This window comes from Astatotilapia calliptera, chromosome 19 (genome assembly GCF_964374335.1).
Source record: "Astatotilapia calliptera chromosome 19, fAstCal68.1, whole genome shotgun sequence".
In the NCBI taxonomy this organism is placed as follows: domain Eukaryota; kingdom Metazoa; phylum Chordata; class Actinopteri; order Cichliformes; family Cichlidae; genus Astatotilapia; species Astatotilapia calliptera.
In genome coordinates, this window is record NC_137440.1 from 12846123 (window position 1) to 12869770 (window position 23648).

The following is a 23648-nucleotide window of genomic DNA, read 5'->3' on the forward strand; positions in this document are numbered from 1 at the left end:
TTTAGAGAGAGAAGTTTTCTCCATTCATACTTTTTTACTATTTTTCTAATTTTACTGTCATGATTTTTAACATTTAACATGCTAACTGAGGCATGAAGAGTCTGAGACGTAGTGCTTGTGTAATGTCTCTCAGTACTACACCGTCTGACCTTTGGGTAAATTTGTTGGGATTTCCTAACCTGGCAAAATTGTAGCATTCTGTTAACACACGCATGAATGTGTCAAACCAGCAGGCTGCAAAAGCTTCTGCTCTTTTGCAGATGATCAGTTAACCAAGTAGATTTGATTACCTGGCTTCCACTTATCCTCCTAATTCCTAAGGAAACAATGATTTTTTTTTCATAGGACTGCATAGAATCCCTAACAAGAATTTTGTGACTCTAGGTTCTGCTTGATTTTTTAAAAATATCATTAAGATTAAGTCCAAGGTTTAGTTTTTCCTCACCCAGAACTCTGATAACTCAACATCAGTGAAGAGTCCTTTATTGAACGACCTGTTCATAAAAGCAGTTTCTGTATAGAAAAACTGCTTCTCGGGTCAGCAGCAGAACTTTGAATTTGACTGATTTCTCTAAAACTTAATGCCTTCTTTCAAGCAGCAATGCCTGCAGCTTACAATAAAACAGAATAGACCCAAATATTTAAATAAGATAAAAAGTAAGCTGAAATTAAAATAAAGGAAAAATTATTAAATTAAATTATTTTATTATTATATAATTTTTTAAAAAGGAAAATATTTAAAAATTTAAAAAATGTATTTAAATGTATATTTACAACAAAGGAAAGGATTCTGACTTTTTTCTCAGAATTTAGGAAAAGAAGAAGAAAAACGACGTGCCCACTTTTTTTTCCCCAGTGGCCCTAATCCTCTTCTGTAATAGATAGATAGATAGATAGATAGATAGATAGATAGATATAACTATTATTTCAACTGACTTACTGAATGTTAAAAACAAACAAACAATGATACTACTTTTTTATGGTGCCTGTGCCACCCCTATGAAAGTCCTGGAAACGCCCCTGCGTTTTACTGGGATCCTTAGCGACCGGACTCCCTCCACCTCCAACCCTCCCCGCTGATGACGTCACGCTTTAAATATTCCCGTAGCTTCTTCACGCCGTCCTCGTCACCATCACCACCCACCCAGCAGATAGATCCTGTGACGGGTCAGCCGTACGTGTGTAGCCTGGAAACATTTCTGTTGTCTGGAAGGCGCCGCTGCTCTGGTCCGCTTTGCTCTGCAGAACCTGGAGGGAAGAAAAAGGCGTCTTCGGGATTGAGTGCGCAAAAAAGGGGGGAGGCGGATAAGAGCTAAGTCGGGCGTGGTAGCGGGGAAAACTCATCTTTGTGAGGAGAAACTTCAGAGCAGCAGCTACCATGTCGCTGTCGGTCCCGCAGAACGGAGTGAAGGCGGATAATGAGCCCGTTATCGAGCTGTTTGTGAAGGTAAGACCGCAGGATAAGTTTTTCTCTCTCTCACTTGGCTTAACCCACATCTGCGCATTGTGCTCTCACGCGCTTTATTTCTGCCTCGAAAGCGAGTAATGTTAGAGATTTGCACATATAGTGTCTCCACGCAGGACGGCTGTATGGAGGCGTGTGTTTGAGAGGCTCGGAGCTACATGTTCATTTACATCCATAAACCTCTTTGCCATTGTGGCCATGTGGAGCCCGCAGTGTCACCAGCAGGGCGGATACGGCCATCTCCCACCTCTCCACCCCTCAGCGTGGGTGCAGATCAACCTGCCGTGCTGAAAACTGGGCGCTAATTCTGCAACAAAAGCCCGGCAGCTGTGCTTCACAAGAGTCCACCCGACAGTGGGATACATGCTGCAGCTGCATTTTCGTGTTTGGGGCACTAAGTGGTAGATGGTATGAGAACTGACCCTGGTTCAGCTTTAAATAAGAGTGCAGGGTGTTTGATGTTTGGTTCACCAAAGCAACAAAGAGCCTGAAGGACAAACTGCTTCACCAGTTTTCCAGCTTTGTTTCACACACAAAAGAAAGTGTGTGGCAGACAATGCTGTTGGTGCATTTTCATTAAAATTGTTTAAAGCGGGCAGTTGGGTAGCTTAATGGATGATCTCCTGCTCAGTGGAGACCCTGGTGGAGGTGGTGGCGGTGGATGCCTGTTTTTTTTTTTTGTTTTTTTTCTTTCTTTCTTTGAGCCTGATGCTTCCCAGAGCGGGAAAATGGCACCAGGAAGAATAGAGGGAGAAGCACACTGGGACTGAAGGGGGCTGGGGTAGTGGGAGGAGGCTGTGGGGTAGCGAATTAGGTGGTGGAGTTTATGGGTGTTGGTACGTTAGGGTGTCACTGACCAAAACGGCAGGCTCATAACAGTAACAGTGGATGATTGCGGCTTTGAAAACACTGATACATGCTACATATGAGAGCAATTACCCTCGATAAGCCCAATTTATAAAGGGATCCCTATCTAGGAGAACCACCTCCATTACATCATATCAGTTGGATGCAGTACAAACCCCGCCTCCGTCCTGTTTGTGGTGCTTTTGTAGACTCTGAGTTTAAAGAGGAGGTCTCCTCAGCGTAAAACTACAGGAACAAACCGTCCAGTGCTGCTTCTACTACTGCATTTCACTGCCTACAGGAGAGGTTACATCATCCCGAGGCCTGGAAGGTTTGCACTTGTGGCCGGCTCTTCCCTCCCAACCCCTCCCTTTCTAGCCCGCGCAGCCAGAAGTTTCTTCATTGTGTATCTTCTGGACACGTCTGCGTGGAAGTGTGCTAGCGTTTCCCTTCACTCCCTCTCACATGGCTCCGTGTTGCATGTACCAGAGTTTGACTTGTACACATCTATTATTCATGCAGCCGTTTTCACTGTGTTGCATTAAACACAGCCATGGGAGACAATGGCTGGCATGCAGGTTGCCATAGGCACATTGCTGTTAGCTGGGCCTCTGGGAACAGCTGATAACAAAGTGTGTGTGTGTGTGTGTGTGTGTGTGTGTGTGTGTGCTCTCCACACACAGCTGTCAGATCTGTTAGGCCTCTGCCACATATCAAAGCTGACTAATTATGCTTCCGTAATATCAGTTGCCACAGTGTCCATGTCTATAGATTGAGAGGCGTCAACACTGTTTACTCATTAAAAGTAGCTGGCTCACCCAGTTCAGAGACTGTTCGATTATCTTGCAGCTTTTTACCACCAGTGTTTATAGCAACAGTTGTCAAACTGCTATGGGAACACTTGGAGTGGGCTCATCGAGGGTGGGGAGGTGAAGCTCGTGTTGTCTCCGTTTATTGCTCTGTCACATCAGCACAATGTGATGACTTTGTAAGTGGGAGGATCGACCCTTGACCTCATCACAGCGCAGCAGGTTAGATATTGTTTTTGATCACAAGTAGCTGTTGGGCTGTGGAGGGTGACTTCCTAGCATCCACCCAACACATTAGAATACTAAATGAGATGTCGTAATTAAATGGGAGAATAAAGCTTGTATCTATCTTTTGTATTTGTATTTATTTGAAATTGTTCCTCTTAATCACGACATCATCCAGACTTGGGAGCACATTGGACTGCTTTGACCTAAGCGCAGAGCATTGCAGATCAGTGTTTTGTGGTAATGGTGCTGTCTCCTGTCGGTCCCCTTTCCATGGTCACGCCAACTGTTGGGCTTTTCTGTGAATAAAACTAACCTCTGCTTAAATGTGATTGGTCAGTCGGGCTCGGGCTACAAATGTAACCTGAAAGATTCACACTTGCAACCTCTAAATCCTCACATTTAACACAATCATTCTGCTCTTCAACGGTTCTCACATTATTTCCTCGCCAACTTCATCTCCTTCTCTGACGATCAGCTTTCCCGCCCTGATGGCATTCAGCTCCAACCCTTCTGCTGGTTTTGGGGGCTATCACGGTAGAAGGCGACTCTCCTCTAACCTTATTCTGTTTATGGTTATTCCACATGTTTTTGGTACTGCCACCTGGTGACAGGATGCAGCAACAACATGTAAATGCAAAGCTGTGCATAAGATGGGAGCACAGCCATGCTGGTTCTTTACATTCTTCATTGTTGTTTTTGTGTTCATAAATTGCACTCAAATGATTCTGTATGTTTTATTCAATTTTCCTTACGAAGATTCTCTGAATTAATTCGGGACATGCATGCAAATGAGTCATTCTGCACCAGCATATGATCATGGGTGGATGACAGTGAGTGGAATATAGATGAGCCAAAGGAAACAAACAGCCTTTATCTCCACTCGCATTTGTGCGTCTGCTGGCTGAGACTGTGCCAGGGTCACACGACCGGTCGCAAAGCCTTATGCTGCTTCCAGCTCTCAGGCCAGCAGAGGTTGAAAACATGTTCAAGAAGTGCTTTTAGGTCTGGGTGGCAGACTGTTTACAGTGGAGATGAAGGCCTACAAAGCCCAGAGAGGAGTTCACAGCTATGCAGCGCTTCTGTGCGGTCAAGGAGGCTAAAACGTTGTTAGCTCGGTCTGTAAAAGAGAACAATGACAGCTCGGGTTTAACTTCATCTTAACGCGTTACACTCTGAGCTGTTTGCAGGCCTGGCCAAGATCGGCTCATCATGTTGTGCAATCAGTTGGAGCATGTGACGGTCAGATGCATGGCTTATATACTGCGGCTCGTAACAATGCACTGCTCACCCAAAAGCTGTAACCGTTAAAATGTCGGTAGTTTGAAAGGTTTAGTATCGCTACCCTTAGCAGCGAGGTTCCATTTATTGTTTGTTTCTTTTCAGCATAAAATAAACCGTTCCTTTGTCCCTCGGGTGGTATTCTAGGGAGCTAAGTGCTGTTTCTTTATAGGAAAATCAATAGAGCGCTTTATTTTTTGTGAGTAACGCTGCAGTCAGCATCTTGAGTTAGAGGACAGAGATTAATGGCTTGTTAGTGGTGTGGAGCTTGCTGAGCTTGTGCTGTGTGTCCTCGTTTCTGCACCATGGACTTGCTTTTGCAGCACCTGGCCTGTCACAACTTCTTCTTTGTAACTGTCTGGTTGACTGACTCTCTGGCCACTGGCCTAATCGATCTGGCAGTGTGTTATTACACCAATCTGAACTGGGGCTTTGGAACCACTCAGAAGTTAATTTATGTTCTTGCCAGTGGACTATAACATGTACTTAAGCAACACGGCCCTAGTTGTACCTAAATAAATGGCTCTTATGTAAATGATGTTCAAATTTAAAAGCTTGAGTCATCTCATTGAGGGGCGGAAGAGCTGGTCTCATTTCTGTGCTGTTCAGTCAGGAAGCCGATGGTTAATAAAGCATTTTTCAATGACCGGAAATGAGGTCAGTCCAGAGCAGCACGGAATGGATCCAATCACTGAGTCATGTGTTATACTATTATTGTTAAGGCTGTACCTGCCGCAGCCTCTGGCTGTAGCTCCTCTATTACCTTTATTTTCAGAGGTTAAACTACATGCACTACATCAGTACTGACTGTAATCCCAATCATTGATGAAGGTGCATGCTTATTGCTGACTTGATGCTTTGCTTGCGGCAAACATTTGTATATGTGGAAATGCAAAGTCAGGCTTGTCCATGAGTGTTTTGCATGTTAGATTTTTATGATGGTGTAAAACAAAAACTGTTGATCATGCACCAGACAGGCACTGAAATGCAGCTCGCCGGTGGGTCAGAGTCTATCCTGATGATGTGGCTGGTGTTTGTGTAGCCACGGTCTGGGCTTCTGCTGCCATATATGTATCTGGCATGTGTGGTAATGGCACACTAAGGATGTGTTGATGCCAAAGGGTCATAGCTGTCTAGACGGGGCTTTTGTCCTGAAGAAATCACTACAGGGTTTGGGGTTGCTTTAATTACATCACTGTGCAGGCAGACTTCAAGTTTACTGTTAAAGGCTTTTTCAGGAACCAGTTTTGTGTCATTTCAAAGGAAAGTGTGAGGAGAAACGGGCAGGAACAACGCAAACATTTGGCTTTTGTGTTTGCGAGTAAGAGCGCGTCTCCCTTTATGGTCAGTGAAATTTTTGCAGAGGTGGGGTCGGGGCCAACCTGAGTATGCAGCTTATTGTTTGTATTAGATACTTGGAAAAAAAACAGCAGAGCGAGGAGTCAGTCGGTTCATGCTCGTCTCCCACATTTACTGTCTGCTCTGCCTTCATTTTGGATCTGCATTACTCATCACTTCCACTCACCCTGGGCCTGGAGAAACCTGACCTGGCTGCTGCTTATCTCCTCTGGTTATTCAGTAAACTTACATCATTGCCACAGCAAGAGTAAGCCTCATTTAGACGTCAGCTTTCCACAACTTTCCACTGAATCTGACTGTGAACAGTAGGCCTGTGTCTCAGTGGAAGTCTTAAGTTTTCCCCTGAGTGATGTCAGCCTGAGTCACAGCCACAGAGAGGATGTTGCGATGTTTCCATGTCCCAGCCGAATCCGACTCCCCTGCGCGCTCGGGCACCCACAGTGTCTCAGGTTGGAGTGATTCAACCAGGAGGTCAAATCTGACCGGCTGATTTGGTCAGTCTGCCAGGAACCCTTTTAAGTACCTAAAACTTACTTCACATGTTGAACTATTGCTCTTCTTCATTTCTTACTTTTTCTGATTTTCATCAAACGGCTGCTGAATTCAGATTGATTTATTTGGGCAGACTTGACAGGCTGCTTGGTATTAACATAAAAATGCTGTTTTGTTTTTTTTGTTGTTGTTTTTTTTTTTGTTATCCATAATCTACTTTATGTTTTTATATCTTCTTTATGATCAGCTTGGTCTATAAAATGTCTCAGAAGTCCAAACACTGGATAGTTTGTGTGTAAAAGTTTTTAAAACAGATTTTTATTTTATTCTTAAATAAAACTTGATAAAAATTAGATCCTTTCCAAATAAAATAAGAACATATTATTGTTTTTATTCCTTTTGGTGTCTTATTCATAGAAGTCAGCTTATGAATAAGGCGGTGACATATACAGAGTCAGTTCATGTACAACTAGGAAAGTTTCTGGAGAAAATGCTACAGCAGAACTTCTGTATTTTCAGTTATTTTACATTGTTAAATACTAAAATTGGCTGTGGTTCTTTAGCTGACCCTCACCCTGCCATGTCTGACAGTGTGTCTCATGAATTCCAGCCTGACTCTGTTTAGCTTAATCATTCAATGCCAGCGTAAGCTGACAAACAGCGGGCAGTTTTTGGGTCCAGCTTCTTTTAATCCTACCTTGGCCTATATGTGTGTGAGTGTGTGTCCAGCAAACAGGGAGAGGCGCTGCCATGACGCTAGCAGGGCTGCCCACCCTCAAACGGACATTCCTGCAGTGTGTCGAAGCAGCCGAGCTCCAGAGCTCGCTACTTCGTCAGTTCCTTATTCGGTCAAGTGTGGCTTGAACTCGCTGAGCAGCCCAACCTATTTAGAATGTGAAGTGCGGGGAGGGGAAGGCGAGGGCCGCCACGTTACTAAAATTAGGCGGTGAGCAGAGATTGGGAGGACTGGGCCCAGCATGAACAGGATCATTGTCCTCAGCTGCTCACTGTAGAAGCTGTGATATCACACCGCTGCTCTAGAAAAGGAATGTCTGTCTTAGATAATGATGAGAGCCTTTCTGTGAGTGAGAGAAAGGTGTTGTTGCACATTGAGCAACTCTTTTATGTGCCAGGTTGTAAAATGTTATTGGACTGCAGTGGATAAAAGGATACCTTGCGTCCCAGTTAAAAGTACAGCCATCTTTAAGAGCTCAGATGGCAATGAAACGTTCAGGAATCCTTGTCATCACTGCTGAGATCTGTTGGGCGACATTACCAGGTTCCTGACTGGCTTAGTGATTTAAATATGACACACAACAGGCGATGGATGGATGAAGTTGAACGTTGTCTCTACGGATACTGCGTGTGACTTTAGATGATTTGAAACCATTAATCAGATTCTTAAGTAAAGAAAATGCATTTTAAACGTTTGAGTGGATTTTTGTGGATAAAACTGCACACAGACTCGACTTCATGTTATAGTTTCAGGTGTGCAGGTCTGCTAGAGTGAGAGGCTTCGTGGAGATCTTTAAATGCCTTCTAACTTTTAATTTTATTTATTTATTTGTGATCATGAGGGTATGGAGATTGTTGGGATTAAAAACCATATTTACAAGAGGAGGATATTACACTGCACAGCACCAGCTATGCACTTCATGTAGATTTCAAAGAGGTCTCAACTGAGTGTTATCCCCACTTTAAGGTGGATGAAAGCCTCACAACCCAGCGTGGTTCTGCAGTGCTTTGATGTTGGAAATGAAGGATGTTGAAAAGTAATTTCCACCTTACTTGATTCGATCTCCTGGGGTGCAGCCCAGGCTAGTGAGGGGTGGCTGTGTAGCATCTGAGAGCCAACCGTGAGCTGGCGTTGTACAATAATACACAAAGAAACATGACACTTTGCTAATATCCCCGCTGACGCCTGGCAAGGGAAGTAATGTTGAACCATCCAATAGGAAAAAACGTCGATGAGGAAGCGATGAGCGGTGTGACCTCAGCGCGTTCAAGACGAGTTGGCTGCTTGTCATGGCCCTTCCAGTGTCCCCAAGGAAGTCCTGGCCTACTCCTGCTGGTAATTGGCTGACATGAGAAGGTCATCAGCTGATGCAGCTCACCTGGGCTTTCCAGGCTATAAAAGATGACTTGCTCTCTTTGATTTAACGGAAACTAGTGTGCACTCCCTCCATGTCACACACTTGGAGCCAGTTTGTGCCGGTTGTCCTGGGTACCGCTGCCTGCATTCCTCTGTGTGTTTTGTTCTAAATATCGGTTTGGTCAACTTGCTGTGTCTTGGAATTCTTTTGCTAGCAAGGAAAACTTGAGTTTGTGGGAGTGGCTGGTAGAAAGGACCACTTTGTGTGTTGTCGTCTTCTGTTACTTTGACTTGTGTTTTGGCTTAGTTGTTACATCACTGGCTCCACGAAGAAAGGGGAAGTGATAAGAGGTATGATCTCACTGGCTGGAGAAGGCTGCGTGTGTTTGCCCACCCAGACCCACCCTCAATGTGCTCATCGATGCGTCACGCTGTCCTGAACTCCTAGATAACATCCAAGATTAAACATGACTCACACCCTTCATCAAGCAGCTGTGTGCGCTGGGATTAAATAAACAAGCATCTGCTGACTTACCATCCACTGAGCCTAAAATAAAGCTGGAGAGCCTGTTGGCAGCAGTCAGCTGTTGCTGCTGTGGGCCAAACGTTATTGCAGCCGATTTGTGTGAATCTGTGTACTACTTGTAAAATGTGCTTCTTTCCAAACTCGTGGGCTTTGCCTTCTAAAGATTTTCTCCCCTAACTCCAGAGTTTTATTGCCTTTTTTTTGCCTGCTAGCTGATGACGTACCTGACGATCTACAAACAGAAAGTGCTTTGTGTTGAAGCCCTTTCCTGAATGTCACACCTTAATATAGGCTTTCTGGAAAGTGTCAGTTGGGCCCATAGGCTCCATATTAGAAGAAAAACACGAAATCTAAGGTTTTCTGATCCTTCTGGATTTATTTCGGCTATTTTGAAAGCAGAAGTGCTTAAAATGTCAATCAAAAGCCGTTCTTACAGTTCATTTAGTGCCTAGCAGCTGCTCCCGAGGAGCACGTCGGAAATGCAGCTCCGCCAGCATCACTGCTTAAACTAAACAAAGCGCCATCTTCGGCGGGAGGAACAGGACATTTCTGGAATAGTTTCTCCCTCCTCTCCGAATGCCCAACCCCCCCTCTGACTCCACAGAGGGGCCCAGGATAAGGGGTAAGGGATAAAGAGGGAAGAGAAGGAGGAGGAAGAAACAAGAGGGCCAAAAAGCACACTGAAGCTTACTATCTTTCCTCTTCGTCACGCTTTAAGCATCCGTTACCACTTGTTCTCCCTCCTGTTGGTTAGCACCACATGATCCCCAGTTTCCTTCTGGTTTCCTGTAATCTCTCTCTCTGTGTCTGCAGCCTGCTCTGCTGCAGAGTCCAGAGAGTAGGAGTCTGAATGCCCAGAACCTGAAATCGCACTGAGACAGGAAGGAAAAAATGAAATGTCTTTCTCAGCTGCTGTGGCCTCCTGTCTCACCACTCGACCTGCAGAACTCTGATGAACTCTCCTTGAAAGCGGTTCACTGAGTGGTAACATCTTTACAAATGACATTCAACAGTGTATTTGCATTTTATCACCACCAAAAGAGAGCCGGCTGCAGACCGCTCACCTGTGCATTGTAATCCTTTTCACAATGCATGCATTGCTTTCCATGTCATACGTTCTGGCCATTGCCATGGGAACAGTTGCTGTGCTGCGTTACCACCCTTGATGCAGACCTGAATGCTTCTCTGTAGGTGTAGCGCTGCGGGGAAAATGGAGTAATCATCCCATTGATGTCTTTCTGATCCCCTTAGGTTCAGCTAATGCTAGTCCAGCACCTCAGGGCTAAAGCCTTATTTTGGAATTGAATCGTGTAATGTGAAAAGGGGACTTTCATTTGCTAAACAATGGCAGTGATCTAATCCAAGCTTTTCAGAAATTGAATTCAGAGAGGGAGAGGACAGTGGCAGTACAATGGGAGCCAGCAGGCAGATCAAACAGAGCCGTCTCACTGGGCGTCACACAGAGGACAACAGCAGCCAGCCTGTCCACAGCAGCAAGGAGCTGCTGCACTGACTGAACCCTGCACAACAAAGTGCCCTATTGAGGACCTGCAGATCTGACATTAACAAATATATATTTGTAAAGTTAAAAATCATTTGAATCTTATGTTCATTCAGCACCCTTTTGCAAATCGGTGGTATTTATGTGTGATTTGTATATCTTTTGCATTACTTGGTATAGCAGACGCCTCTGTGCAGGTGGAAAAAGGACGAAAGAAGCAAAGCTGAAGGGAATGAGCAGCGAGTGACGTCACACGAGGCAGACAACAAAAAATAAATGACATTCAGCTTATTCAGAGGCTCTGCTACAGTCATCCACTGAATGAATGAGTGAATTCCAGAGTGCCAGGGTTTCAATGACCTCCATGTATGTCCTTGTTAATAGAATAGCTTGGCAGGGTTGGTCACCACAGAGCGCACGAGCTGGATGATGGAGGTTGTTGTGTGTCTGCTTTTGTGAATATTGAAGAGGAAGAACAAAGAAAATGCCATTTTTCTCAATGCATGTTTTTAAAAATGACAATTAAGAAAAGAAAGGAAGCAGGATTTCTTTATGACACAGTGTAAAACTCTTAATCAGATGAAACGCTTACTCTGCCTTCTGATGTGGAGTCCAGATGATATTTGTGCCCATGTGGTGTAAAACTAATAAAACAGCCTGCTGTGTGTGTTTGTGCGCAGATTAATTTGCTGCATCATTCCCTAGTTTTACAGTACTTAAGCTGAGCTGCTATTGATTTGCTTGTTTGAAACAGATTAAATTTAATATCCAAATAGCGTCTTTACCGCGCTCCTTCCCATCGCTAAACGATGAGTGTGCGTCATTCATTTGGAGCGCACACCACTTCCATTGATCTCGTTCCCCCCACAACTCGGGCTTGTTTTTGTGCAGTCTGGCTAAGAAGGAAGCACAAGGCTATCTGAGCCTTAATCACTCTACAAGTTTCCTGTTGCTCTTAGGCTGTGGTTCTCCAAATGGAAGGGGGAAGTGTGCAGACGCCTTCAAAGGCATGTGAGTTTGTTCGTCAGTCTTTGCCTCCTGCTCGAGTCTGAAAGAGTCATTGTGTGAAACGGGCCCCTGTGGGTGAGCGCAGCAAAGCGCCCAGGTTGTGCAGTACAGCTGAAAAGGTTATCAGGACCTGTTTGTGTTTTGGACTAAACAGTAAGCAAAGTGCTGTCGGCCATGGGAACCAGTCATAGGTGCTTTTAGATCTTTGTCTGCTAGATTGGGTTGTATGCCAGTGGTAATTAAATGTGAGATGCTTCCACCCATCTTTTGTGTACTCAGTTCTCAGGACTGGTACCTGGAATATGTTTCTGGTGGTTAATCCTGCTCCTCTGTCTGTGTGTTTGTTGAAGGCAGGAAGTGATGGCGAGAGCATTGGGAACTGCCCCTTCTCCCAGAGACTCTTCATGATTCTGTGGCTGAAAGGAGTCGTCTTCAACGTCACTACTGTGGATCTAAAGAGGTGAGCGCTGTTCTCTTTCCTCTATAATCATCTGTTCCATCACTTTTCCTTCTTTGTTAGCCTACTGGAGCGTTCCTGGGCGTTTCCCAGTGTACTGCTTTGATCCAGCCCCACCTCTGACACACTCGCTGCTTCCCCACTGCTTATTTGGTTTTCCCATGACCCCTTCCCAGGCCAGGGAAAATTGGGGGAAACTAAACATTCAGACTCTGGAGAGGTTATTTTAAGATTCTTGACTCTGCTCACTTCCTGCCTAGAATTTGTTGGGCAACTGTCTTTTTTTTTAAAAACCACTGGGATCAGTGATCCTCTGCAATTTTGTTTTTCCTTGCCAGCTGCAAGCCAACACACTTTCACATGTGGATTCCAGTACTAGGAGCTCCAAACAGACTACGTTTCCGTCTGTATGATTCATCTAAATACTCCCTAAATGTTTATCCACTTGTTAGGCCTGATTATTTTGAGCTGTATCCACCAGTCAGATGGACGCCTGGTTTCTGCAGTCTCTCTTTGTGTCTTTAGATTTTTAAGATTACCGACCCTGGTTTCCACAGTGTCGTTTATTCTTTGCAGCAACAGCAGAGATGCATTTGATAAAAGTGTTTCCTTTGTTTTGTTTTTTTTGTTTTTTTAGACCGCTCACAGGAGGAAAGTGAGAGCCATTTGACTAGTGGCTTAATTTTCACACATGCCTTGACGTTCAGGATGAGTGCATGGGTTTGGGTATTTTGCATATATTTTCCTCCCGGGTAGAAAGTCTCTGTGTGAGGCAGCGAATAACCTCCACTGCTTTTGCTGTAGCTGGCGAAAGGCCATATTTGCTGCAGAAGCAAAAAACAAAATATTATTATTGTTTCTTTTTGTTTCTGTTGGGTAGGTAGCAGCCAGTTAATCAAATGCATTTGAGTAACTGATCATCAGGAAGTGTGAGCACTGCTATAAAAGCTGAATTCTGTCAGTTTGCTGTCAAGAAGGAACAACATCAGTAATTTCAGAGAAGCAACTGCTGCTGCTCATCAGTCTGTGAAAGAATGTGCCCATCATTCTGCAGTGAGAGAGATTATTCACAAGTCGCAAACATTCAACACAGCTGTGAATCCTCACAGCAGTGGGTGTCCCAGCATACTGACCCCGTCAGACCGTGCAGTGCTGAGTGGAAAAGTGCAAGAACTGCAGGGAAACTGCAAAAAAAAAATCCCACGAGCTGCAGCTTGGACTTCCTGACTTGGTGTCAGTCTGCATGTGTTCAAAGTTAGGAAAAACTGCAAAGTGTGGCCTCTTTGGAAGGGTTGTTGGGAGTAGGGCAGGGCAATTTGGCCAAAAATATTTATCACGATATATATTTGAAAATTTGCAATAACGATTTAGCTGAAGCAAAACAAAATACTTTACAACTTTGGTGGGTTTTTTGCACTAACAATGTATTTTCACTTAAACAAGCAGCTGTTTTTCATGTGCATTACAGTTATATACAAATGTAACAATGCAAATTCCTCGCTGACAGTTTAACCAAAAGGCATTTCCCTGGAAACTGGCCGACATATCCTAGAATAACCATGTTTAATATCCACAACACTTAAAAAGAGGTTATACACACACAATACGGTAATATTATGTTGAAGCACAGTACGTATCACTCCGCCAGGCTCCTGCCTACGGTAGCCGTAATGCTCCGACAATCCATCAAGCGGTGCGGCTTCGTAGCTTAGCAAAGTCGTACTAAAACATTTTTGAGCGCCGTGTACATAAAAACGGTTCGGTAATAACGTCGGCCCGCTAGGGCTTTGTTGTGTATCTTACGGACGAAAGCTAAACCAGTTCCACACCACTGAAGTTGCAGCATTTTTACAAACCAATTCTGGTTCTTCTATTTCATTTAACGATCCGCTTTCGCTCTTCTCATTCTCCGTCGCCGCCATGCTTTTTCCACCGTGTGCGTATGAAAACGAAGGCGTGCGTGTTTTACCCATATTCTATCGCGATATTTCATTTTCTTATCGTTGCCTTACATTATACCGATATTACCGTGAACCGTATGATATGCCCAGCCCTAGTTGGGAGAAAGCCTCCTCTCTCGGTTTGGGTTTGCGAAGCTGCATCTGAACAAAGCAGAAGACTGATTCTGTAAGTTACTGAATGGTGGGGTGTACTTGGTCTCACACACTTTCTGCGGTTCGTCTGGTTTTTGTTGAATAGGTAACAACACACCATGACGTGCCATGTGTGGGTTTTTTGGGGGGGGGGTTTTCTCATTTTAAAACCTGCAAAGAACCTGATTGTTTTATTTATTTTAACTGAAAGTGGGACTAGTTGTACTACAGATTCTGGTGTAATTTTGGGTCAACAGTAGAATGGCAACCAAGTCAAATATGGTGTTTTATTTCTTCTTGTCGTCTTTCAAGGCTCTCCTGTTTTTCTGTGATTCGAGGCAGTTTCTTCCTCGCTCCTTGGTGATAATCGGTGGGCATGTCACTTCCCCCTGACATGCCAAAGAGTTGAAGTAATTTCCCCTTTTTTCTGCCCTTAAATGGTTTGTCCCAAAGCTCGCCATCATTATGGGCATGGACTCAAAAAACCTGCACTGTTGGATGAATGATGTTGATGGTATTATTAATATCAGTCACTGTTTAGACTGTCCCCACAAACCCATCAGAGTCACTGCTGTTTGGTTGTTTTTATACTGAAGACTCATTCAGCACATGCTCATTGCTGTTTGTGTGTCAGCCTCATCTGCCTGCCAGAGACATCTGGCACCAAATGTGCTGGTTTGAAGGCCACAGAGGAAAAAAGAGGACACAAACAGACTCGCAGCACAGCGGCTCCAGCTGGAGGAGGAGGGGGGGTTGTAGAGGTCTGAAAAAACACGCAGCAGAAACGCAGCCCTTTAAATATTTGAACTTAAAGTAATTACACAGTATATTATACACACAGTATTAAGTTAAATCTCTGGTTCCTTTTGTGGGGATAAAAGCAGATTTTACATGTTAGAAACGAGCTCCTGGATTGGTTCTGCCTTCATCTGCCCACTGACATTTCTCCACTCCGTGTCCCAGGAAGCCCGCAGACCTCCAGAACCTGGCCCCCGGCACGCACCCGCCCTTCATCACCTTCAACAGCGAGGTCAAAACTGACGTCAACAAGATCGAGGAGTTTCTCGAGGATGTTCTCTCCCCGCCCAAGTGAGTGCTTTCTGTTTCAAACTCCTGCGATGACTGCTTGCCACACCTAGACACCAAACACCCCCCACTTATGATTAACTGCACCGTGAGCAGTTAATTACAGAGCCTTTTGTTGATTGTAAATGACGATTAAATAAAGTTTTGCAGTATTTATTTTATTGTCAACACATTTTATGAGCCTTCCACTTATAGTGTTGGTGTCTGTCAGTAGTAAATGGAGCTTTTATTGAGCTGTTCTTTGCTCATTTTTATTTTCTAATGATGTCTGCACAGAGAAAACGTAAAATAACTGCAGCACACGTGGCTTCATATGTGTTTATTTTGCAGGTACATCAAGCTTGGTGCAAGACATCCAGAGTCAAACACCGCTGGCATGGACATCTTTGCCAAGTTTTCTGCATACATCAAGAACTCCAAACCAGATGGGAACGAGGGTAAGTCTTTACACGCATGCACGCGGGAAGGTGCAGGACTTCAGTGTGTAGTGTGCTTTACTGGTTGCTAGGTGACACTGGTAGCCCTGCCTGGATTGGTGGATTAAAGTCTGACTCGGGAACACACGGCGCTTTTGTTCTGCTGCCTCCTCCTGTCCTTTCGCTCCCAGTCTCACCTGGAACTTTCTAGAAAAGTGCACAGCCATGATCCAGAGAGCGAACTGGTGCTCATAACCTCACCCTCGTTCCAGATTTATGTAGCCCACAGTCTGTAAACGATTATCAGAAATTTAATATTTTATTGGAATAATGTGAAGAAAAAGTAGTCCTTTGTCTTTGAAATCCCGTTGTGTCCTTCTTTGGGGGGAAATGTGGGAGTATGATGTTTTGGAATGTAAAAAAACAGACTTATCATATCATGTTTTAGTTGGCTGATCTCCACTCTGAGAAAATATCAAACCACAGTGAGCTGGATGTGAAAGCCAAGGCTATGTCAACAGAGTTAGAGAGTGAATGTCATGGTTCAGTGATAAGTTACGGGTTAGATCTACTGTCAAACCACTACACCTAGTATGTGTTCATGACATACTTTCTATTTGTGGAATGAATTGTTTAGTATCTGTAGATGGGTGGAATATGAGGACAAACTATCACCTGTGCATTCCTTTTCAGACGGCATTTGAAGCGCTCTCATATTTATAAAGTGCTCTCTGTGTGCGTCTCTTGATGAAATGCTGCCACCGTGTGGTTGCTCTGCAGTAACAGTCTCCTTCTTTGCAGCTCTAGAGCGCGGGCTGCTAAAGACCCTGCAGAAGCTGGACGAGTATCTTCGCTCGCCGCTGCCCGATGAGATCGATCACAACAGCATAGAAGACGTCAAAGTTTCTAACCGCAAGTTCTTGGATGGGGACGAAATGACCCTGGCTGACTGTAACCTGCTGCCCAAACTGCATATAGTTAAGGTGGGTCATGAAACACACCTGCAGGCGTTGTCATTTAACCACCAAATCAGATGTTTGTTTGTTTTTAAGAAGAGAGCATACAAGCTGTACTTGAGGAAACGCTCGCCTCATGCTGCACCTGCAAGGGAGGGACTGGCTTCAATTACTGGAATAAATGAAAATGGTTCTCGTGTAATTCTCAGGCTAATAATCTGAATAAAGGAGAACACCTGCCTGCATGCTCGGGCTGGTCGGATAGAAACGGCTCGTTGTTCGGAGCTGAAGCTTTTCAGTCACCAGCAATGAGGCTGCTGTTCATGCTTCTGGAAATAAACTTAAAGGTCCTAATTTATCTCTACAGGGCAGTTAATTTTCTTAGTTTGTGATCATTTTAGAAATTAATTTTCAAGAAAATACTAAGAGCATTTTCCCGCAGGTTATATATTAATATATTAATATAATATATATATTATATTAATGCTTTAGCAAATATTGGCGCATCATCAGAAGTTGTGCCGTTGCCACTCTATACTTTTTACTTTTCACTGCTCTGCTTCAAAAATTACCCAGCTACCCCGGCTCCCTTGGTAAATCTTAACAGTTAACCTTTAACGTGTCATATTTGTGGAGTTTTTGGAACTTGTGCATCAACAGTGTGATTGAACAACTCGCGTCATTCTTTCAGGTGGTGACTAAGAAGTACAGAGGCTTCGAAATCCCCAAAGAGATGACGGGCATCTGGAAGTACCTGAACAACGCCTACACGCGCGAAGAGTTCACCAACACCTGCCCCAGCGACAACGAGATCGAGATCGCCTACGCAGACGTAGCCAAGAGGCTGGTCAAATGAGCTCCTCCGTCGCGACCGCCTCCTTCCATCCCCTCACCACCTCTCTATATTCCCCTGCACCTCCCCATCCTCGGCACCGGGACTGACGTGCTCATTCACCATAAAGGAAAAAACAACTTTGGACTTCTTTTCCTTCTCTCCTCATCTAGAGTGAACTCCATGCATGAACCCTTGGTCATTCATTTCTTTTTTTTCTTCCGGTCATTATGAAGGTCTGTTTAGTTGAATCACCCTCGCTCATGTTTGTCCCCTTTAATTGCTTTTTGTTTTTCATTTGCCAATGAATGTTGTGAGGCGACGGAGAAGCAGCCAGGCGTGCACGTCAGTGCTTGTCGATGCTGGGAGTCGAGCGCGCTCCCTGATAAGTGACCTTCAAGCTGACCTTTCCTCCGTATGCAGGGGGAAAGGCCACACGCTGGTATTTCACTGTCGTCTGTTTAAATTTCACTGTCGTCCGTTTCTTGGATTTCTGAAGACTAAGAAGCTTTTTTTTCTTTCCCCTCATCTTTGTTCATGTAAACAGTGTTGACGCTTCAGTGTTTTTTGGCTCAAGTATTTGACAGGTTAAAATAGAAGCTAATCCAAACCTAAGTGGTCGACATATCAACTGAGATGCTTTATTTTAATGTTGAGCTGTTTAAAATAAATGAGAATATTTGTAACTGCAGGTAAATCTACCTGGCAACCATGCTCTGATTTCCTCACTGCCCTAAGTGGGCACAAGTCTTGTAGCTCGGTAGAACTGTAGGAAATTTCCCGTACTGCTTGCAGAAGTAACAGCAGGAAAAATGCAGCCTGAGGTCTAAGAAATATTCACCTGTATGTAGCTTATTATTGCCTTTTGAAAGCGGCTGTTTTAATCAGTAGAGTTTCTTCTCATATCGAACACATTGTGCTTACTGTAGCCATAGTTTGGATTATATGTTATGAACCAAAAATGGGGGGGGGGGGGGCACATTATTCTGGTCTCACTGTGGATGACAAATGAAGAAACCACACACGCTCAGTCTCCTGCTTCATAACACACAGGTTGAAGGACACTAATGTTGGGTTGAGCACCGCGAAAAGCAACTCTAAAGATATTTATGACTAAAAAAGAAGAATAGAGGAGAGTAGCAATGAAGGAACAGCTGTGCAGATTTCTGTCATCAGTCCGTATGTAGATCGATCTCCGAGGTAGTGAATGTAGTAGCTCCAAAAAGTGCTTTAGTGTGGATAAAGCAAAACCTGTTTTTGTTTTCTCCCATTTGCCATGTTTTGTTTTTTTTGTTTTTTTTTTGTTGTTTTTTTTTCCTTTCGTGAATTTGTTATAAAACAAATCTGATGGGAAGGGAATTGTAAATATTTGTTTTCATTGCTCAGATTGTAAATTTAAAGCATTTCATCTGAACCTTTGAGGAAACGTGGGCCTTTTTCTTGCCTGCTTGGATTTGAACACTAGAGAACGCATCTCCTCTTTGCCTTACTCGTTTCTCTCTGCAGATGTTTCGCAGGAAGGATTTTTGTTTTACGATATCATTTCATGACAACGCGAGTGTGGCGTTGTACCAAGAAAATATCCAAGCTATGTCATTGTTTTTGGGGGGTTTTTTTTTTTTTGGTTTTTCTTTTTAACAATATTGACTGAATTAAATAAACTTCTTATTGGCACTCGGGGCTTGTGTGTTTGTTTAAACCATCAGTGTTTCAGTTACATTTCACAGCCCAAAGCAACATCTGATACCAAATGAAACTAGCTAAATTCACTTAAACGTTATATTGTAAGATAAAGACAGTCTGAATCCATCAGTGTGAAGATCTGCTATGGTGATAAAAGTGGAGAGGGAGAGCCCTCTTCTAACAGGAAGATGAATTTGAAAAGCATAGTTAAAGCCCTAACATCACTCTAGATGTGCTGGAATGAAAAAGAGGACAAGATGTGTGTGAAAAACCTGACAGGGACTAGAAAGAGAGAGCAGATTTCTCCTGTTTTGGCTTCCCTTCATTGGCTCCCTGTTAAATCCAGAATTCAAAATGCTGCTCCTCACATACAAGCTCTTAAATAATCAGGCCCCATCTTATCTTAATGACCTTGTAGTACCATATCACCCTATTAGAGCACTTTGCTCTCACACTGCAGGCCTACTTGTTGTTCCTAGAGTATTTAAAAGTAGAATGGGAGGCAGAGCCTTCAGTTTTCAGGCCCCTCTTCTGTGGAACCAGCTTCCAGTTTGGATTCAGGAGACAGACACTATCTCTACTTTCAAGATTAGGCTTCAAACTTTCCTTTTTGCTAAAGCATATCCTCCTTTAGTTATGCTGTAATAGGTGCAGGCTGCTGGGGGATTCCCATGATGCATTTAGTATTTCTTCACTGTGTGTTAATTGACCCTGTGCACGAGAAAATGCTAACTTCCTGGTTTGAGACCGGATGTGGGGTTGTACATTTCCGGTAGCTTTACTTTGCGGTCAATGCTACTGCGAAGATATACTCCAAAATCATGTCCAAAACTTGAAAACGGAAAGATTGCGTTAAGTTACAAAGAGCAGAAGGTGGGAACACTCGCCACTGTTGTGTCATAAAAAATCTAATGATCAATTTTGACGTTTAAAGCGTTTAGATCGATCAGTTGTTTACATCACTCAACACAAGCAGAACTGCATCACTGCAGCAGAAGACACATCGTCCACATTCAGAAGCACATCTCTGTATAGTGACTGGTCTCATGATCTAAAGAGGCAAATGTTCAGCATTCAAACTACAGGTGAAGAATAGTCAAACCAGATGTTTCCCCCGTTATGTCGAGATCAGCTAGTCAAGTACACACCTACACAGCATGTTAACAAACCGTGAAAAAAGCCACACAAAAAATGAATGATTGCTGGTAAGGGTTTCTATACATTAGTATGTACGAAGGGTATGTTGTGGCTTACCTTAAAAATTACAGCGGTCCCTCGCTAATAACGCGGTTCACCTTTCACCTCGCTGTTTTGCAGATTTTTTAGTGCAAGTTTGCACGCTTATTTTTTTTTTTTACATCACATTGTGTCCTGCGTCCCGATTGCTGCAGACAATCTCCTCCGTGACGTCTCTCCTGTACAGTACAGAATCGCTGCATCGATCGCTAGCAGTGTGACTGAAGTGCAGTACTGTATGTCCACGATGTCCACGAAACGTTTTGCACCGTCAAAAAATAAAATTGGCTACTTGATTTCACCTATCACTGGTTATTTTTAGAACATAACACCCGGGATAAACGAGGGACAGCTGAGAAATATAACATTTGAATCCCTTTTCTCTTTTGCCCTGAGGTGCAGGGAAAAAATATCGACAAGTCGATGAACATCATTTACAGATATATTAGGTAAATGCCCGATACATCTATAGAAATGTAAATCGCCGCTTGATTCATTCATTTGCTTAACTTGTTTTGGACCATAAACCAGGCACGAATAGGACACCGGAAACAAAGCTCCCCACAGGAGTTTCCGCACCGGAAGTAGCATATGCTAACGTGCACACAGTCAATAGACCTCTCTGCATTGAATCATACTTATTATTAATCTCTGTCTCTCTTCCACAGCATGTCTTTTATCCTGTCTTCCTTCTCTCACCCCAACCAATCACAGCAGATGGCCCCCTCCCTGAGCCTGGTTCTCTTCCTGTTAAAAGGGAGTTTTTCCTTCCCACTGTCGTCAAAGTGCTTGCTCATAGGGAGTCATATGATTGTTGGGTTTTTCTCTGTATGTATTATTGTAGGGTCTACCATACAATATAAAGCGCCTTGAGGCGACTGTTGTTGTGATTTGGCGCTATAAAATAAAATAAAATGTGTTTAACAAAAGATGAAAAACCTATGCAGGTCTACTGTTCCTTAAGGCAATCAAAAACAAGCTCCAAAGAAATGAAATACAGATGGAAATATGTTGTAAAGCTGTAAAGCGGTCGATGAGTTTTTATACTCGGTGTCAAACTGATGAGAGCGGCTGTGTTGGAAACAGTGCCATTTAAGAAAAAGGAGGAGGAAAGATGGAGGCGGCTGACTTAGTGATGTTAAGATTTGTGTTGGAAATGTAAATATGGACAGGATTAGGAATGGTTATATCAGAGGGGAAAAACTAAGAGAGGTGATAGTGAATTGCTCTGGATAAGTGTGGAGGAGTCATTATTGGTATGCTGAAGACGGAGCTGCCAGGGAAAAAGAAAAGAAGTCCAAAGCTACTCATACTTCTAATGAGTATCGGCACCACAGTTTATCCAGGTGCACAGCATCAGGATCCTGATTTCACATTAGCAGCAGATTTATGTTATTATTTATCTTTTCCTGGTGTGATGAATGTCTCTCTGCGTGTTGCTGTGATGTGAGAATAAAGTTTCACTGCAATAAAAGTAGACATGTAGCAGTTATGGAACCATTTATAGCCTTCTGTGAATGAGGCCTGAACGGGAATTTGAGGTATCGCGTTTAGTTTTATTTTCCGCTTACTCGTGTTTAACAAAAACAGATGTGTGCCTCTGCCAGAGAGGAAATCCACATCTGAATGACTGGAACCGGTAGCACAAAAACATCCCAAGCATCCCACAGAGGTACGGGTCAGCCTGACATTTTTAACTCTTAAAAATGAAATCAAATTAAGTTCAGCAGGAATTTGTTGTCGGCACGATAATAAAAACATCTATTTGACTTTCTTGCTTTACCTTCAAATATGTTGCTGTGAGTCTACAGGATTTGGAGATCTGATACACAGATTTACAGGAATCCTTGCACCAAAACATGTTTGTTTCCAGCTCTGTTCTTCTGCAAGGAATGTGTCATGTGGGTGTCCGCCCACTGTGGCTTCCACCTCCCCCCCCAAAGACACCCATTTGCAGTAAACTTGGTGATGTTTTCAGCCAATTACCTACTGTTCCTACGCATAAACAAGCCCATTCTGAAGGGCTGATTGCAGCCAAACTTTCGCAAGAGAAGAAAAAAAAAAAGGTGTGGGGGCGTAAAATTTTTGGATGCCCTCCAGCTCATTAAAGTGTCATGTTTCAGCCTCAGAGATTCATGGACCGCCTGCTCACTGGTGAGCACTAAGACACGGACTCCACTTGTAATTCACAGGCAGGAAATCCACCCAGATGCAAACAGACAGATGTGTGTGTGTCCATGTGTGTTTTGGTGTGTGAGGTAAGAACCAACACAACAAGGCTGGCTATCGTTCAGACCACACAATCATTACAAGCACAGCGAGTGTATTAGTGTAATTGGGTAATGAAGGTGAGGCCAGGAGGGCCGAATGTTATTTCTCAAACATGTAGACTGGGAATGTGCGGCTTTGTAAGTCTATCTTCGTAAGGAGCAGTTTGAGTTTTAGACCTTGAGGACATTTTTGGAAAGTGAGGAGAGTTCTGCTTTTTGGAGCGAGCTTCAAAGAGGTGTTTGAGGGCTAAGAGTTGGTTTCCAAGTTAAGGTTAGAATTAGACCGAGGTCAGGCATGCATGTGTGCATCTGTGTGTTTTTCTCTTTATTACACACCGTGTGAGGGAGCCAGCACGTCAGCTAAACTACAAAGACACACTGACTACATTTATAATCTTGGATCTTTCTTTGTCTCAGTGAGAAAACTTCCCCATCTATTATTCATTGAAGCTTTAGTTTTGCCCCATTCTGTTTTACCTTTAACACGTTAACTCAATCAGCTGTGTATGCTTTAGTGGATCCGTTTCTTTTTGGCATTGACTCTTTCCCAGCACTGCCAGTTCAATTTGCAGGTTTTACACGACACCCATTTATACAGCTGACTAAATATTTACACTGGTAAAGTAGCTCGCTCAAGGGTACACAGTGATATCCCAACTGGGTTTTGGACCTACAATGTGTTAAAAACCTTCTTTGCATATGGACTCTGTGCACCTGACACTTGATGTGGCTCCATGTATTTGATTTATCCTGCTGACTGACAGGACACAGACCTGAACATTTTATATGCCACGAGAACCCGAGATTATCGCTTTTTGCTGTGAATATTGCCCAGAAACACTGCTGTGGTGTAAAATATTAGACTTTAAAGGTTTGTCAGTAAGTTAAACGCTCACCTTAGTTCACCAAAGCTTGTAATAAACTGTCAGTATGAATAGCCTGCGTTTGCTTTAAAAAGTTAAGAGTGTTTTACACACAATATGTAAATGATGCGTTCAGAGGCAGAAATCTCAGC

At 43.5% G+C, this 23648-nt stretch overlaps 1 protein-coding gene across 1 annotated transcript; it reads left to right on the top strand.

Moving 5' to 3' along the window:
* Positions 1-1094: 1094 nt before the first annotated feature.
* Positions 1095-19118, top strand: clic4 (chloride intracellular channel 4). The gene is made up of 6 exons (XM_080293430.1): positions 1095-1447; positions 11955-12064; positions 15118-15243; positions 15571-15677; positions 16458-16639; positions 17304-19118. The coding sequence occupies exons 1-6, from the start codon at positions 1379-1381 to the stop codon at positions 17466-17468; spliced, it is 759 nt and encodes a 252-aa protein (XP_080149556.1). The 5' UTR covers positions 1095-1378; the 3' UTR covers positions 17469-19118.
* The last annotated feature ends 4530 nt before the right edge of the window (positions 19119-23648 follow it).

Coding starts and splice junctions, on each gene's coding strand:
- clic4 (XM_080293430.1), top strand. CDS start 1,379: ATGTCGCTGTCGGTCCCGCAGAACGGAGTGAAGGCGGATAATGAGCCC. Junction 1,448..11,954: donor TTATCGAGCTGTTTGTGAAG/GTAAGACCGCAG, acceptor TGTTTGTTGAAG/GCAGGAAGTGATGGCGAGAG. Junction 15,678..16,457: donor CAAACCAGATGGGAACGAGG/GTAAGTCTTTAC, acceptor CCTTCTTTGCAG/CTCTAGAGCGCGGGCTGCTA.